The 14,073-nt window shown below is 51.7% G+C and overlaps 6 protein-coding genes and 1 non-coding gene across 7 annotated transcripts; 3 read left to right on the forward strand and 4 right to left on the reverse strand.

Moving 5' to 3' along the window:
- Nucleotides 1-4: 4 nt before the first annotated feature.
- On the reverse strand, nucleotides 5-1,304 carry Aspvir_006438 (uroporphyrinogen decarboxylase HEM12; the record flags this gene model as incomplete). Its single annotated transcript, XM_043269637.1, has 4 exons — nucleotides 5-78; nucleotides 131-1,054; nucleotides 1,149-1,190; nucleotides 1,250-1,304. 4 exons carry the CDS (start codon nucleotides 1,302-1,304, stop codon nucleotides 5-7), a joined length of 1,095 nt encoding a protein of 364 aa, XP_043125572.1.
- Nucleotides 1,305-1,552: 248 nt separating this feature from the next.
- On the reverse strand, nucleotides 1,553-3,168 carry trm82 (putative tRNA methyltransferase; the record flags this gene model as incomplete). The annotated part of the gene is made up of 3 exons (XM_043269638.1): nucleotides 1,553-1,946; nucleotides 2,000-2,695; nucleotides 2,753-3,168. The coding sequence occupies 3 exons, from the start codon at nucleotides 3,166-3,168 to the stop codon at nucleotides 1,553-1,555; spliced, it is 1,506 nt and encodes a 501-aa protein (XP_043125573.1).
- Nucleotides 3,169-3,559: 391 nt separating this feature from the next.
- Nucleotides 3,560-4,633, forward strand: Aspvir_006440 (60S ribosomal protein uL10; the record flags this gene model as incomplete). Its single annotated transcript, XM_043269639.1, has 3 exons — nucleotides 3,560-3,733; nucleotides 3,790-3,859; nucleotides 3,936-4,633. The coding sequence occupies 3 exons, from the start codon at nucleotides 3,560-3,562 to the stop codon at nucleotides 4,631-4,633; spliced, it is 942 nt and encodes a 313-aa protein (XP_043125574.1).
- Nucleotides 4,634-5,278: 645 nt separating this feature from the next.
- On the reverse strand, nucleotides 5,279-7,975 carry Aspvir_006441 (putative GARP complex subunit Vps53; the record flags this gene model as incomplete). The annotated part of the gene is made up of 3 exons (XM_043269640.1): nucleotides 5,279-5,977; nucleotides 6,037-7,832; nucleotides 7,897-7,975. The coding sequence occupies 3 exons, from the start codon at nucleotides 7,973-7,975 to the stop codon at nucleotides 5,279-5,281; spliced, it is 2,574 nt and encodes an 857-aa protein (XP_043125575.1).
- A 653-nt stretch (nucleotides 7,976-8,628) lies between these two features.
- Nucleotides 8,629-10,880, reverse strand: Aspvir_006442 (mRNA export factor mexA; the record flags this gene model as incomplete). The annotated part of the gene is made up of 3 exons (XM_043269641.1): nucleotides 8,629-8,676; nucleotides 8,741-10,261; nucleotides 10,461-10,880. The coding sequence occupies 3 exons, from the start codon at nucleotides 10,878-10,880 to the stop codon at nucleotides 8,629-8,631; spliced, it is 1,989 nt and encodes a 662-aa protein (XP_043125576.1).
- A 484-nt stretch (nucleotides 10,881-11,364) lies between these two features.
- Nucleotides 11,365-11,472, forward strand: Aspvir_006443. Its single transcript has one exon. It is a non-coding gene; the product is annotated as a tRNA-Met (tRNA).
- Nucleotides 11,473-12,111: 639 nt separating this feature from the next.
- On the forward strand, nucleotides 12,112-13,560 carry Aspvir_006444 (retrograde cargo receptor ERV46; the record flags this gene model as incomplete). Its single annotated transcript, XM_043269642.1, has 3 exons — nucleotides 12,112-12,304; nucleotides 12,374-12,554; nucleotides 12,618-13,560. The coding sequence occupies 3 exons, from the start codon at nucleotides 12,112-12,114 to the stop codon at nucleotides 13,558-13,560; spliced, it is 1,317 nt and encodes a 438-aa protein (XP_043125577.1).
- Nucleotides 13,561-14,073: the final 513 nt, after the last annotated feature.

The raw sequence follows: 14,073 nt of genomic DNA on the forward strand, positions 1-14,073 counted from the left end.
CTGTCTATGCGGCCGTCAAGCGGTGAATCTCTTCGAAGAAGAATTTGAGATCGTCCGGTTGCACAAATGGAGTGATACCTGTTACCATTAGTGGTTGCATTGAAAGTCCGTACAGGAGATGAGAATTTACCGTGACCCAAGTTGGCAATCCATCCTTGCTTGCCACCTTGGAAGCCCTTGACCATAACCTCCACGGCTTCGGTGATAGCTTCGCGACTACCGTAAAGTACGCCGGGGTCGGCATTGCCCTGGATCGTTACGCGGCCCTTGGCAATCTGCATCGCCTCAGCAGGATCGTGCAACCAGTCAAGACCGACAACATTATAGCCCGATTCGCAGAGATCCTCGAGAGCGTACCAAGCCCCCTTGGCAAAGACGGTCATTGGCACACGTTCCAGGCCCATTTCGTCCAGCTTCTTGGGCAGGTTGGCAGAAATGTACCGCAGATACGGGAGCGAGAAGGTTTTGAAAGCCGCAGGGGACATTTCTCCGGCCCACGAGTCAAACACCTGGACGAGCTGCGCCCCGGAGGCGACCTGGAGAGCCAGATATTCAACGCAGATCTCGGCGATCTTCTGCAGCAGTGCCTGCGACTCCTTCGCATACTTGTAGATCCACGTCTTGGAGTGCACAAACAGCTTGGTCCCGCCTCCTTCAACCATGTAGCAGAGTAGAGTCCATGGGGCACCGCAGAAGCCAATCAGAGGCACGCGGCCTTTCAATTTGTGCCGGGTAAGCGTGATGGCCTTGTACACGTAGTCTAGCTCCTCCTTCACGTTGACCTCTTTCTGCATAACCTTCTCGTATTGTCCGTCGTCCGGCGACTTCAGAGGTTCAGGGAAGTGTGGCCCCTTCTTGTCCACCATTTCAACCTGCATGCCCATCGCCTGGGGGATGACAAGGATATCCGAGAAGATGATCGCAGCATCGATCAATCCGTCATACCGATCCACGGGCTGGATGGTCAGGGTGGATGCAATCTCCGGGTTCCGGCAGCATTCGAAAAAATCGCGGTTTCCTTTCGCTTCATGGTATTCGGGGAGGTAGCGGCCAGCTAGAGTATTGATTGCTTAGTACCAGAGACAGCAAGGAGTAATGTAATGATAGGCTTCAATGATAGAAAGTAGGATATTCGTTCAGGAACATACCTTGTCGCATAACCCATATTGGCGGACGCGGAACTCGCTCGCCTAAAGATCACATCAGTTCCTTCAATTGTCTGCGCGCGGAATCTCGAGTCACCTTATACCTCTGGCGGCTCTGAGCAAAAGATCGTTCTTCAAAGGCTCAAATTTCTCTTGCATTCTGAATATGAGTGGGAGTTATATTGTAAAATAAAAAATGGTCTGAGGCGGGGTGACATTCACCTCGGGTTGCAGGGTGCGGGCCCAGCGAGCGATCAATCGATCTCCGAGAGTGTATTTAAATCGGAGTATCAGATGGGCTCACAACACTTGTCCTACGAAAAGAAAGCATGAAAGCATGCTGAGACAACTCAGTATTTATGCAAGATTCTATGCTAATTAAGATATTGTACATTTTATCTTCAACATCAGTCGTCTTCACCAAAGTTCTTTTTCCGCAGGTTGCCCAAATTATACAACGAATCGTTCAACTCCTTCTTCTGCTTCTCTTCGAGGTCTGCTGATATCTCGGAGGTACCTTCGGAATTTATCTGTGCAGTGATCGCGTCTGATGTGGGCTCCCAATCAAGACCCTCCGACGCTGGCTTCAAGCGGAACGCCTCAACCAGGGTCGACGGTGAGGGGGCAGTAGTTCTCCATTCTTGCGTGGACCCAGCCTCCCGCACTGCGTCGACGGATACTACAATCGAGCTGCCCTCGGCGGGAACTGTTAGGTCAAGTACGTTGCCAGATGCCTGGATGGAGTTCTGTGCTTTCAGCAAGCCATCGGACTCAAGCGTAAAGCAAAGAAGCTTTGAGGACCTGGAATGGATCATGAGTCTCATTCATGAAGTATTTCGTATGAATGAACTTACCCATCTAATGCAACGAGGATGACATTCGCATTGTCCTGAGAGTTTGCGGGCTTGGTAAGTGACAGCGCCCAGATACGACGAACAAAAATATCAGAGTCTGTGCCTTCTTCAACCAAGGGGGCCTTGTGTACGAGACGGCCCTCATTCCATCTCCATACAATCAAGTGATCATCACCTCCGCCTGAAACGAGGTATTCCGGTGCCCATTGGGGAACGCACAAGCTACTAACGAGCGAGGTGTGCCCCAGACAGTAGCTCTCAATAATATGCGCTTGAGGAGGCCCGCGAGAAACCCGAATATGTTCATCGCGGTCTGCAGTCAAGATGTATGATCGCTTTCGACCCGAAGTTGCATCCAATGGGATGGATACGTAGGCTAAGTCTGTGAGCATCGACACATGCCCAAGGATCAAATGAAGTTCAAAGGCAGACGTAGGCTTTTCTTCTACGGTCTGCTCTTTCTGGCCATAATGTCGCAACTGCTGTTCCAGCGATGTCAGGTTTCGCTTACTGTGAACAGTCAAAGTCGTTGCTGCTGGCTGAATCGGCTTGATTTTGCCATGGACTTTGGGCGCAATACTTGATTTTCCAGTATCGATCAGTGGTAAAGAATAAACATCCCCGAACTTATCCCCGCACAGGATGGTTTTATCATCCTCAACCAAGGCGATCGCAGATGGCCGCTTGGGCATAAGTCTACCAGAAGGTAAGCATTTTGCTTATATATTATAAAGAAATTGATAACGGACGTACCTCTCGCTCAATTGCTTGAGATTGCCACTCTCTTCTATCTCAAAGACACGAAGACACTTGTCTTCACCAGTGACGGCAACCACATAGTTGCCGTCAGATGACACCGCCAAGATGGGGATCGTTGACCAAGCGGCTGAGGTTTCCGATTGCCCTCCTTTCGCTATCTGCTCCGGGACTGGAGACACCTTTCTCTTTTTAGCTGATGGCTCGTCCCCTTCAGAGCTTGGTGCTACACTGACTACTGTAGTATCTGCAGCATTGGCAGCCTCAGGCCAGGTAGCAAGCTGTTTTCCGGTCTCAGCAGCGTATGTGTATATTTTCGAGCCAGCAGAAGCGACAAACAGACTGCGGAAACCAGGTGTTTGCCTCTCTACATATCTGATGCATTGAATCGGATGTTGGTAGTTGACCACCATATTGAGAGGTACAGGTCGTGCGATAATACACCCAAATATTTTGTAGATTTGACTAGATGATTGCTCAAGCACAACGACCAAAAATCCGAAAACAAGTGAGTGCGAGCGATCAATCCCCAACGAGACTTGTATAAGTCGTCGATTCGTCACAACTACACGGCTATACACTGACTCCGGCCCTAACGCTGCATGGGGCATTTTTGCATTGCGGCGGGAGGAGCTCACGTGACAGGCTCGCTTCGCGAATCCACACGAAGAATTTCCCCAAAATGACCGCCAGCGGAATTTCTCTTAATGAACTTTCAACGTCACGATTCATATCGGACAACATCAAACTTCACGAAATTCCTCCTTGCCCTTAAATAACCTATCTTCAGTGAATTAAGAAGACATGGGGGGCAAGTCTGCTACCAAGGCCGCTTACTTTGATAAGCTCAAGAGCCTTCTCGATGAGTACAACACCGTCTTCATTGTCGGTGTCGACAATGTCAGCTCTCAGCAGATGCACGAGATCCGTGTGGCTCTCCGTGGTCAGGCCGTCGTCCTGATGGGTAAGAACACTATGGTTTGTTTAATCGTCCTGATTTTACAGTTTCCGCAGCCATTGACTAAGAAATCCAGGTTCGCCGTGCCATCAAGGGCTTCGTCACCGACAACCCGGAGTACGAGCGTCTGCTTCCTCACGTCAAGGGTGAGTAGGATACCCTTACCCGTGTGGGACGGGAAACAACGGGATTTGGAATTGGTGGCTAATTTCTGTATGATAGGCAACGTTGGTTTCATCTTCACCAACGGTGAACTGAAGGATGTCAAGACCAAGATCCTGGCCAACCGTGTCGCTGCTCCTGCTCGTGCTGGTGCCGTCGCTCCCGCCGACGTCTGGATTCCCGCTGGTAACACCGGTATGGAACCCGGTAAGACTTCTTTCTTCCAGGCTCTCGGTGTCCCCACCAAGATTGCTCGTGGTACCATCGAAATTACCACCGATCTGAAGCTCGTTGAGGCTGGCTCCAAGGTCGGTCCCTCTGAGGCCACCCTGCTGAACATGCTGAACATCTCCCCCTTCACCTACGGCATGACCATCGCCCAGGTGTACGACAACGGCCAGTGCTTCCCCGCCGATGTTCTGGACATTGAGGAGTCTCAGCTCCTCGATGCCTTCAGCAGCGCCATCAAGACCATCACCACGGTCTCCCTGGCCCTCAACTACCCCACTCTGCCCTCCGTCATGCACTCTCTCGTCAACGGCTACAAGAAGGCTCTCGCTGTCGCCATCGAGACCGACTACAGCTGGCCCGAGATTGAGGAGCTCAAGGACCGTATCGCCAACCCTGACGCTTACGCTGCCGCTGCTCCTGCCGCCGCCGCCCCTGCTGCCGGTGGTGCCGCTCCCGCTGCTGAGGAGAAGAAGGAAGAGGAGGAGGAGGCCTCCGACGAGGACATGGGCTTCGGCCTCTTCGACTAAACTCGTTGCAAAATCCCTGCGCGAGTTACGGTTGCCATGTATTAGACCATTCCATGTCCGATCATGACGGTCGGACTAATGAAAAAATGACTATCATGGATTTTGTGAACTTTCCATTCTCATCTAGATGTGGACGTAGACACGCTCCACCATCTTTCGATGAGTAGCAGGTAAGCCAGCATTCCCCCTTGGTTTTCTCTCTCTTCCCTACACCTGCACATTCCCTATCCTGGCGGATGATTATATTTTTTAACTCGGAGCCCCTGGAGGGTGCCTTGAAGATCAAAAACAATGCAACAACAAACACTCTAATTTTTTGATGACGCCTATTTCTCTCCTTTGCCTCTTTGCCATCACATGCACTCGCCTATTCATGACTGGATGCTAATTGTGATAACAGGATACACAGGAAATTTTTGACGCAGCTTCCGTAGAATCAATCAACAGTAAGAACTATCTGCGTGCATTGATTGCGCCTGTAGGATCTCACCACCTAAGTAAAACTTTGCTATAGCAGGTAGTCCTTTATGAATGAATATTATTTGTCCACATTTCTGGTATTGAACTGCTTTGTGATGTGTAAAAATTACATTTCTCCCTGCAGATATATAGTCTTCTGGTATCAACAAACAACCACAACCATCCTCAACTACCGCCAAATCTCCCACCGAACCCTCCCAGATCTCTTCTAAAGAATTTCCCAATATTCTTCAAATTCTCGTTCAGATTTGAGCTCATGTCCCCGCCTTGACCCTGCCCCTGCCCTGTCGTTCCTGAAGGCGTAGGGGTGGATACCACGCCGCTGTTGCCACTAGGATTAGTCGCGCTGGACGAACTCATCGGCGTGCCAAATCGGTCGACGCCGTCCTTGGCCGCTGAGATGAGGGCGGACCCGAGCATGGACGGGTCAAAGCGAGTAGGGAGATTCGAGGCGCCAATGGACGCGGCAGCTCCTAGTCCGAGCCCCTGGGAGACGGAACTCGACGAGGGGGCAGGAGTGGTCTGCATGGCTGCCAGGACGGGGTTGCTCTGCTGGAGATTCGAGGCGTAGCGATCGGAGGTGCGATGGATCTGGAACAGTTCCACGAGGTGGTTCTGCTCCTGGCGACTGCGGATGCCCTTGAGGTCGAGGATCTTGCGGAAGTTTGCATTGTTGCGGTCCGCAATGTGGATGAGGTAGGCTTGGACGAGGGCTTCGGGGGGCGAGGGCTGCACTTGCAGGGTTTTGAGGAGGGTTTCGATCTTTGAGAAGCTGGCGTTGACGCGCTTTACGAAACTTGCTGGGGCTGGTGCGGGGAGGAGGGAGGAAAGGCCGGTTTTGAGTGTGTATGTGTCCAGAAGCATCTGATATACATTAGCTTTCAATCGACGACATTTCACGAGGTTAGAGGCGTAGTACATACCTGCTCCGCGCCAGTCTCCGTAATAGGTTTGCATTGGAATATATTCGAGATGAACTGGGTCGACACGAGTTCTACAACATGGTCGGCGAAAGCTCTAGCATACTGCTGCTTATGCAAGAACTGCAAAATTTCCGAGAACGTGGCCTGGATCTTGGACATAAGCTCCCCAACATAAGAGCTTTGGTCACTGACGGCCTCGAGCCGACTCCAGGGCGTATTGCGCATTTCGCGCCAGGAGGGTTCTAGGTTGATCTCGACTTTCCGAACGAGACCCCTAATTGCGGCAGATGCAATACCCATGAAAGAGTCTGCTTGACTTTGCAGGTCCACACTTTGTTTGAGGTTCTTGTCGAGCCTGCCTTTGATCTTCTCTTCCAGCTGGTTGCAAGTGGTGTAGCAGTAATCGGCTGTATTGAGGACCAAGATGAGGTCTTCCAAGGCTGGCACATTCGACGGTGTATGTCCTGTCGGCCGTTCACTGATATAATTCAAAAGGACTTGCTGCGCATACTGGTCCAGATACTTGGCAAAGACCTTGGCCAGGTCAGCAAGGCTTCCGCCGGTGGAGAGTTTCGCACATTGCTGCAAGGAGTGTCTGTAGAAAGTAAAGAGTTCTGTAGATGAGGATATTACGATGTGGGAATCGAATTCCTCATCCGGTGGCCTAATGGGTTGTTGCCGATACTTGGGTATAAGCGCAGCCAGCTGCTTGTCTTGAGCTTCCACCCATATGCTCAGGTATGGTTCGAATGCCTCCGAAATAGCCTGGCCGAAGACAGGAGTCTCGGTTGAGGCAAAGGTGTCAGTGGAGGACCGGGCTGGGCTGGCAAAACGACGCTCGAGGGAATGCTCAAAGTCCAGGGTCTCCTCAAGACAAGAGAGTAGCAAATTAACATCGATCGTTTGACCGCTCCGAACAGACCGGGACAATATCCCCTTGAAATCCTCGCGGGTCCCCTCGCAGAAGACATTCGTGAGAATCTCATTGACCCTCCAAGACGCCGGGAAGATCGCCGCATACTCCTCGTCGTAGATCTTCAGAATGCGCCGGAACCACGAATACCTCCGGGAGATATTGTCCAACGAGCCCGCCTCTTCGTTGTTCCGGAAGACCTGCCGATATTCCCGCAACTGGAAATTGCAATACCAGGTCACCAGCCTGGATCTCGCGCTCTCCCCCAAGGCATCCATGACCTGACAGCCCTCCGACAGCGTGATTCGATTCTGAGCAACTTCCCCTTTGGCAAACGCCAGCTCAAAGTCCTCACAGACCTGTTCCAGCAATTCCCGCTGAATATCGGCCACGTTCCTACTCAGGAGCGCAATTTGGTCAATCGATCGGTATGACTTGAAGTGCGCCATCAGCTGAATCACCACCTGCAGCAGCTGGGCGCAGTCGCGGTACTGCCTCGACTTGCTCAGGGCACGGAGCTGGTCGTACGCCGTCGTCAGCATCTGCAGTCTCTTGAGTGCGGTCATGGACTGCGTCAGATTCTTCTTCGCATTGTCCAGCTGCTTGATGTCCGCCGTCATCTCCGTAATCGCTTGTTCCGTCCTGGATGCGCGGTCGCGCACATCGTCGATCTTCTTGAACAGCTCCGTCAGATCGGCCTTGGCTGCCTGAATGCGCTCCACGCTCTCGGCATTGGAGGTGACCTGCTCCTCAACCAGCGTGGCAATGTCATGGTCGAGCTCGTCTTCATATTCACGGAGGGATTGAGACACCTCGGACACGGAGGAGAGGGTTGAGGGGTGGGAGAAAATCGCGTTCAAGTGGTCGATCGGGTCGTAATCAGCTATTTCATGCCGGGTTATTAGCGAGACCGTTTGACTGGAATTAAATCAGATTGTTGTGCTCACCTGCATCCAATGGATCGAGGTCCGCCGCGCCGTTGGGTGGCATATGGCCGGTAGAGGAGGTGGGAGTCGAGACGGACATTCCATTAGCTCTTAAGGGTAGTAAAAGCAGGGCACATGCTGCAGTTGCGACAAGTGACCATCTGCCAATTGGCCCAAGGGAGACAACAAGAGATCAAAGGGGAACTTGAGAGCGAGATTATCTGAAGGGCTCTTTGTGCATTGGCTGCGGAAAGCTGTCGATAAATCAATATCGGCGCGGAGCAGCTTAGCGTATGCCTTGGCGTTCAGGCACTCAACATTATTGATTCCAAGCATTTACAATCTACAACCAGGCCTTGCGCCATATAATAGCAGTGACTTTCGAAGCTCAAAGTCCGTATCAAAAGTCATCATCATACTTAAGATACCCATCTACCTCAAAAGGAAATTGTTGCTGTAGTGTGAATACCGCAGCAGACAGCGGCCGATGTATATTTTCTCTTCTATGCGGACATGATATCGTAGCACCCCGATGGATAACGCTCTTTTCAAAACAACAATAAAGCAAGATAATAAAACCCAAATGGCTATTATGAAGCCAACCATTCGCCAAAGCCATGCAGAAAAGCTAACCACCCATATGGTATGAATAGAATTTGTACCCCGTGTTACCGCCATTGTTTCTTTCTGTGGTGCGTGAAGTGATAATGAAGAGGCCGATCAAGAACGTTGAGATGGTGACCGTCTTAAGTGTTAGACAGTTCCGGGAAGGAAAGCCTCTGGAGGTAATGTTCCTTGTGCCTGCAGATGCCAACGCAGTTAGTTATAATGTATCATCGAGACGGACGAGCCCGGGTAAGCTTACCTTGAGTTGTTCAAAGTTCGTCAGAGCAGCCTCCATGTTCCAGCCATTTCCTGATAGCGCCATCTCGGAATACTGCAAAGTCATGTTCGTCTTCGTGCTCATCTGCATCACCAGCTGCTCTTGCTGGACCTGCGCCTCGGCCTTTCCGGGCAACGGCATACCATAGCCTTCCGGGACTGCCTGGGGAGCTGCTGGCTGAATTGCTGGCTGAACCGACGGAGGGGCCGTTGGCGTTTCAGGAACCCATGCCTCATGTCCCCCATATGCTCTCAGACAAAGAACGTCACTGATCACTCTGATACCGCCAACTCCTCCACCAGGACCAAGGATAAATGTCCTATCAAAACTGCGCACCTCGACTTTTCCATCACTAAGCTCCTCAAATTTTCCATGAACCATGATCAGGAGACCGCCCACTCCAGTGCTGCTCTGCCCGGACGGATCTGGAAGTCCCGGCACGGGGAAGCATTCGATGAGCCATTCGTTGGGATGAGCTGCCACCTCAGGGTGTTTGGTTTTGGGCAGACTATTCCAGACTTCGCGAATCTTCTCCACGCCGATATAGGCGCGAGACATTCTAGCTGGAAGGTGGTTGATCTTGAGTAAGTTTCTGCTCTTTTTGATGTAAGGATCCCAGCCAGCGGTCTCGGTTTGTTGAGCCCTTGGCGCGGATGTGTTAACGTTTAAGGAGAAAGTCGAGTGATTGTCGTAAACGCCGTTGAGAAGGTCGTTGCGGTCATTGTCATAACCAACGAAGAATGCCCGGACAAAGGTTTCCGCGATGTGCGATTCATCCAAGAAGTGAGGTGGCTGGACAGGAATAGGTGTTTTCTTCTGGGCAGCGATCTCCGCCGTTGTCCGAACTTCAACATTGTTTAATACTCGTAACTTCGGGTACCACTTCATCATTGTCTCCTTGAAGGTAGGATCGGCGCTAAAAGGAGTACCAGTAAGGTCGAGGAATTCAAGGTTGCGGAATTTCCACCGCCAACCGATCAAGGACTGCGCGTCTTTGAAGTTATTGTTCGAGAGGTCCAGGTTTTTCAAATCGGGGATCGCTTGGGCTAGACTTGTAACGACTGTGATATTTGCGAGTTGGTTGTCTGCAAGACTGACACTCTCAACAGCCTCACGTCTTGTTGTAGAATTGTCGAAGCTCATCTCCCAGACTTTCATCAGGGCAGGGAAGAACTTGGACTCGGTGGATGTGCTATTGAAGATGCCCATGGCCAAAAGATCAGGGTCGCTGCCGAGCTTGGAAAGGTCAAGCAACTTTGTCTGTTGATAATATCGCTTGCTCAAAATCGCAGTCATCTTGCTCTTGGTATCGGCGGTCGAGGGAGCACCGCCATTTTGCGCGATATCCGAGAGCATCGGTTGATCGGTCATTCCACTCGCGGACGGCCCGCACGCTTCGATCGTAAGAGGCGCACCCGCAAAACTAAAACCATTCATCTGAAGCATTCTACCCAACAATTCGGGTCGGATAGCCACTATTACAGTGTCGCCTTCAACTCGCGACTAGTGAAAGTTAGCAAGGCTTAAGAGACCTTGAAACCGCAGTCACCCAAACAAACAAACGCTCAAGAAAAAAAAGACCCTAGACGTTGCCGATCGTCGTTCTGAAATACCATGCCTGGAGAAGACGAGAACAGACCGGAGAGTACGACCGCTGCGCGTTTTTGCTGTCGGTGACCGCCAATTCTGGTGTTGCACATACCTTTGTTATTCTTGCGCGGGCGCCAGCTTTCGAATCGGGTGCAGTGAGTTTTTTCTCGAGGAAAGCGATGAGACTCTCAAGGCCTCCATCACGGTTGGAAGCCGCCTTGCTCTGTTTCCAGCCACGGACGCTGACCTGGTCCAAGCCCGCTCCTCGAGTTCCCTGCCGAATATTCGCTTGCGAGTCCGCATTACTGGCGATCGCTTTCTGAATCGCATTTAAAGTCCTGTCCCGAGCCGGAGGCCGTCCACCAGCCGGAGCCGCACGACCCGTGTCGCCGCGCGCCCTCTTTCCACGCCCGCGAGCGGCGGACCCATCCATAGAAAGGTCGCCATCTCGGTCAATTCGTGTCGAACCCCGCTTGCGAATACTTCCGCGATCCGAGGCGCCGGAGCGAGCTCGAGAGCCCTTTCCTTTCATGTCGTTTTGGTGTCAAGGCAAGTCGGAGCTGAAGGAGAGTGGAATGGGCTGAAAGTGGACGTTGGAAGGACTGTAGGGTATTAAGAGGCGAAAATGCGCGGTGCGCCTCGAAGGAACCGAGTCCCACTTAAATATTCGACATGTAACGAAGGAAATACGTGAGTGCGGAGAAAAAGAAGGTGAGGATTTCCAAGTATGGGGATTCAAAGGAGATGAGCTGATGGAGTCGTATGTTTTCGAGAGAGGAACGAGGCGATGTGAACCTCTAGCTGAGATTTGAGGCTGTCGGACAAAAAGTAGGAAGAACAAAAAAGTGACGTGAATCAAAAGCATTCCGGCAGGCTCCAGCCTGGTCACGTGGGCGGACTTCTTGCTCTGGGGTGTTGTTGATGCCTGAGGGCAGCTAGACCCATATAAGCTGCGATGGGCAGCAACCTGTCAGGTTGCTCATAGGTTTAATTTCCAGCCCTCTCACCCAACAATTGCCTCTGTGGTGTAGTTGGTTATCACGTGAGTCTCATATCTCACATATGACTCAGAAGAGTACTTCTGGGACATCTCAAGGTCGGGAGTTCGATCCTCCCCGGAGGCAATTTTTTGTGTTTTTTTATTTTTATTTTTTTTACCTTAATAATCTTTTACCCTGACATCGAGACAATCAAGTGATAATTGATTTCTCCAGATTCTATAGTGCAACATACCATCAAAGGGGCGATCTTTTGAGTATCAAATTTCCGTACGTGAGAGAGAGATTTAGTGGGCTCCATGCGCCAATCAGCAACTGCTCTCTGTCCTTTTTGAAATACCAATACCGATGCAGCCAGATTGCGTGGCTTATCAGTGGTACCTGATACGCGCTGTACCCCCAAGTCTCCATCACTTCTTAGCGTCGACTACCTAGAGTAAAGCCGATGCTTAGCTCGTTTTGGGATTCATCAGGACAGCTTGTTCCCAAAGCCAGACTTGATGAGGAGAAATTCCCCGACGCTCAATCCTGTTATTGCTGAGGATTGTTTCGCCGAGTGACCTTACTGACCTGTAAGTTGCGTCGATGCGTTTTATTTACATGCCGCGAGTCCCAAACTGTTTACCAATTGAGCTTCATTGACATTGGATACCTCCGCTATAGATTCCCTTCCGTGCGGGCGCGCTACCGTTGCTGATCAATTCGTCGAGCTGCTGCTCAACGCCGTCTACTATTTCGACCTTATGATCGTCGCTTCTTGAAGAGATGCCTGCCAAGTCGCGATTTACGAGGCTTGATGCTTTCGCCAAAACAGTCGAGGATGCTCGCATCCGTACCACCTCTGGAGGTATCATCACTCTGGGCTCGTTGATAGTCATACTGTACCTGGTTTGGGGAGAATGGCTGGATTATAGACGAGTGGTTGTCCTTCCAGAATTGGTTGTTGACAAGTCGAGAGGTATGGACCTACGAAGAACGAAGGACATCCGTGGAAATAAAGACTGATGCAAACGGTGGCATTGGACAGGCGAGCGAATGGAGATCCACATGAACATCACCTTTCCTCGACTACCATGCGAGCTTTTAACCCTTGATGTGATGGATGTTTCGGGCGAACAGCAAGTTGGCGTAGCACATGGCGTTAACAAGGTGCGCCTGAGTTCGCCTGCCGAGGGAGGCCGTGTGCTGGATGTTCAAGCTCTGGACCTGTAAGCGGCCAATTTTCTTTCACCATTGTCACCAATTGCTAACGAATGCGTTTCGTCCGTCAGCCACTCTAAAGAGGAAGTCGCCAAACACCTTGACCCGGACTACTGCGGCGACTGCGGCGGCGCCGACCCTCTCCCCAACTCCATCAAAGAAGGCTGCTGCAACACCTGCGACGAAGTGCGCGAAGCCTACGCAGCCAAGAACTGGGCCTTTGGCAAGGGCTCCAACATCGAGCAATGCGAACGGGAGGGCTACGCCGCCCGCATTGACGCCCAACGCCGCGAAGGCTGCCGCCTCGAGGGCATCCTGCGCGTCAACAAGGTCGTCGGCAACTTCCACATCGCCCCCGGCCGCAGCTTCACCAGCGGCCAGGTCCACGTGCACGACCTGCAAAACTACCTCGACCTCGAGCTCCCGGACAACGAAAAACACACCATGACCCACCACATCCACCAGCTGCGTTTCGGCCCCCAGCTCCCCGACGAGGTCTCCGACCGCTGGCAGTGGACAGACCACCACCACACCAACCCGCTCGACGGCACGAGCCAGGAGATAAACGACCCGGCCTACAACTTCGTCTACTTCGTCAAGGTCGTCTCAACGTCCTACCTGCCCCTTGGCTGGGACCCACTCTTCTCGTCCGCCGTTCACAACGCGCACGACCAGACCCCCCTGGGCTCCCACGGCATCTCGTACGGCGCCGGCGGCAGCATCGAAACGCACCAGTACTCCGTGACCTCGCACAAGCGGTCCCTGCGCGGCGGCGACGCCTCAGACGAAGGGCACAAGGAACGTCTGCACGCCGCGAACGGCATTCCCGGTGTCTTCTTCAACTACGACATCTCGCCGATGAAGGTCATCAACCGCGAGGCCCGCCCCAAGAGCTTTTCGGGTTTCCTGACGGGCGTCTGTGCCATCATCGGTGGTACTTTGACCGTTGCCGCGGCCATTGACCGTGGGTTGTACGAGGGTGCCCTGAGAGTGAAGAAGCTGCATTCGAGCTGAGTGTCGTTCATATTGTCCGGAGAAAAAAAAAAAAAGAAAAAGAAAAATCCAAGATGTATCACTTCCATACGAAACTGAAATTTGATTTGAACGTGGTTGATACGGGGGGGTTGTCTTGTCGAGAAGTGATTGGGATTACTGGTAGCCAAGGCGTTTCGGGACTCTCCAGCATTGCATTATCGTTTTTTTATACTCGCAGGGAGCAGTGTCGAATTTGACAGAGCATACATAGCAAATCAGATAAATATTGGTTTAACTCTCTTTATGAGCTTCCCCTTGTGCTGTGACCAAATCGATGTACCCAGGAAGGCTGCACATGGACCCATTTTAGTAGCAAGAATAAAGGAGTAAAGATCACAAAATCTGAGTTATGAGAAGATTGAAGGTGATAAAGCCAGGCCTGTATCCTGCCCAGTTGTATGTAATGCGTCCTATGTACACGAAACCAGCACAGTAAGCCAAAGACACACGTACGATAGAATGATTCTTTCCCAATGAGTCAAAGCCAGTCCA

The sequence above is a fragment of the Aspergillus viridinutans genome, assembly GCF_018404265.1.
Source record: "Aspergillus viridinutans IFM 47045 DNA, scaffold_4, whole genome shotgun sequence".
Lineage (NCBI taxonomy): Eukaryota > Fungi > Ascomycota > Eurotiomycetes > Eurotiales > Aspergillaceae > Aspergillus > Aspergillus viridinutans.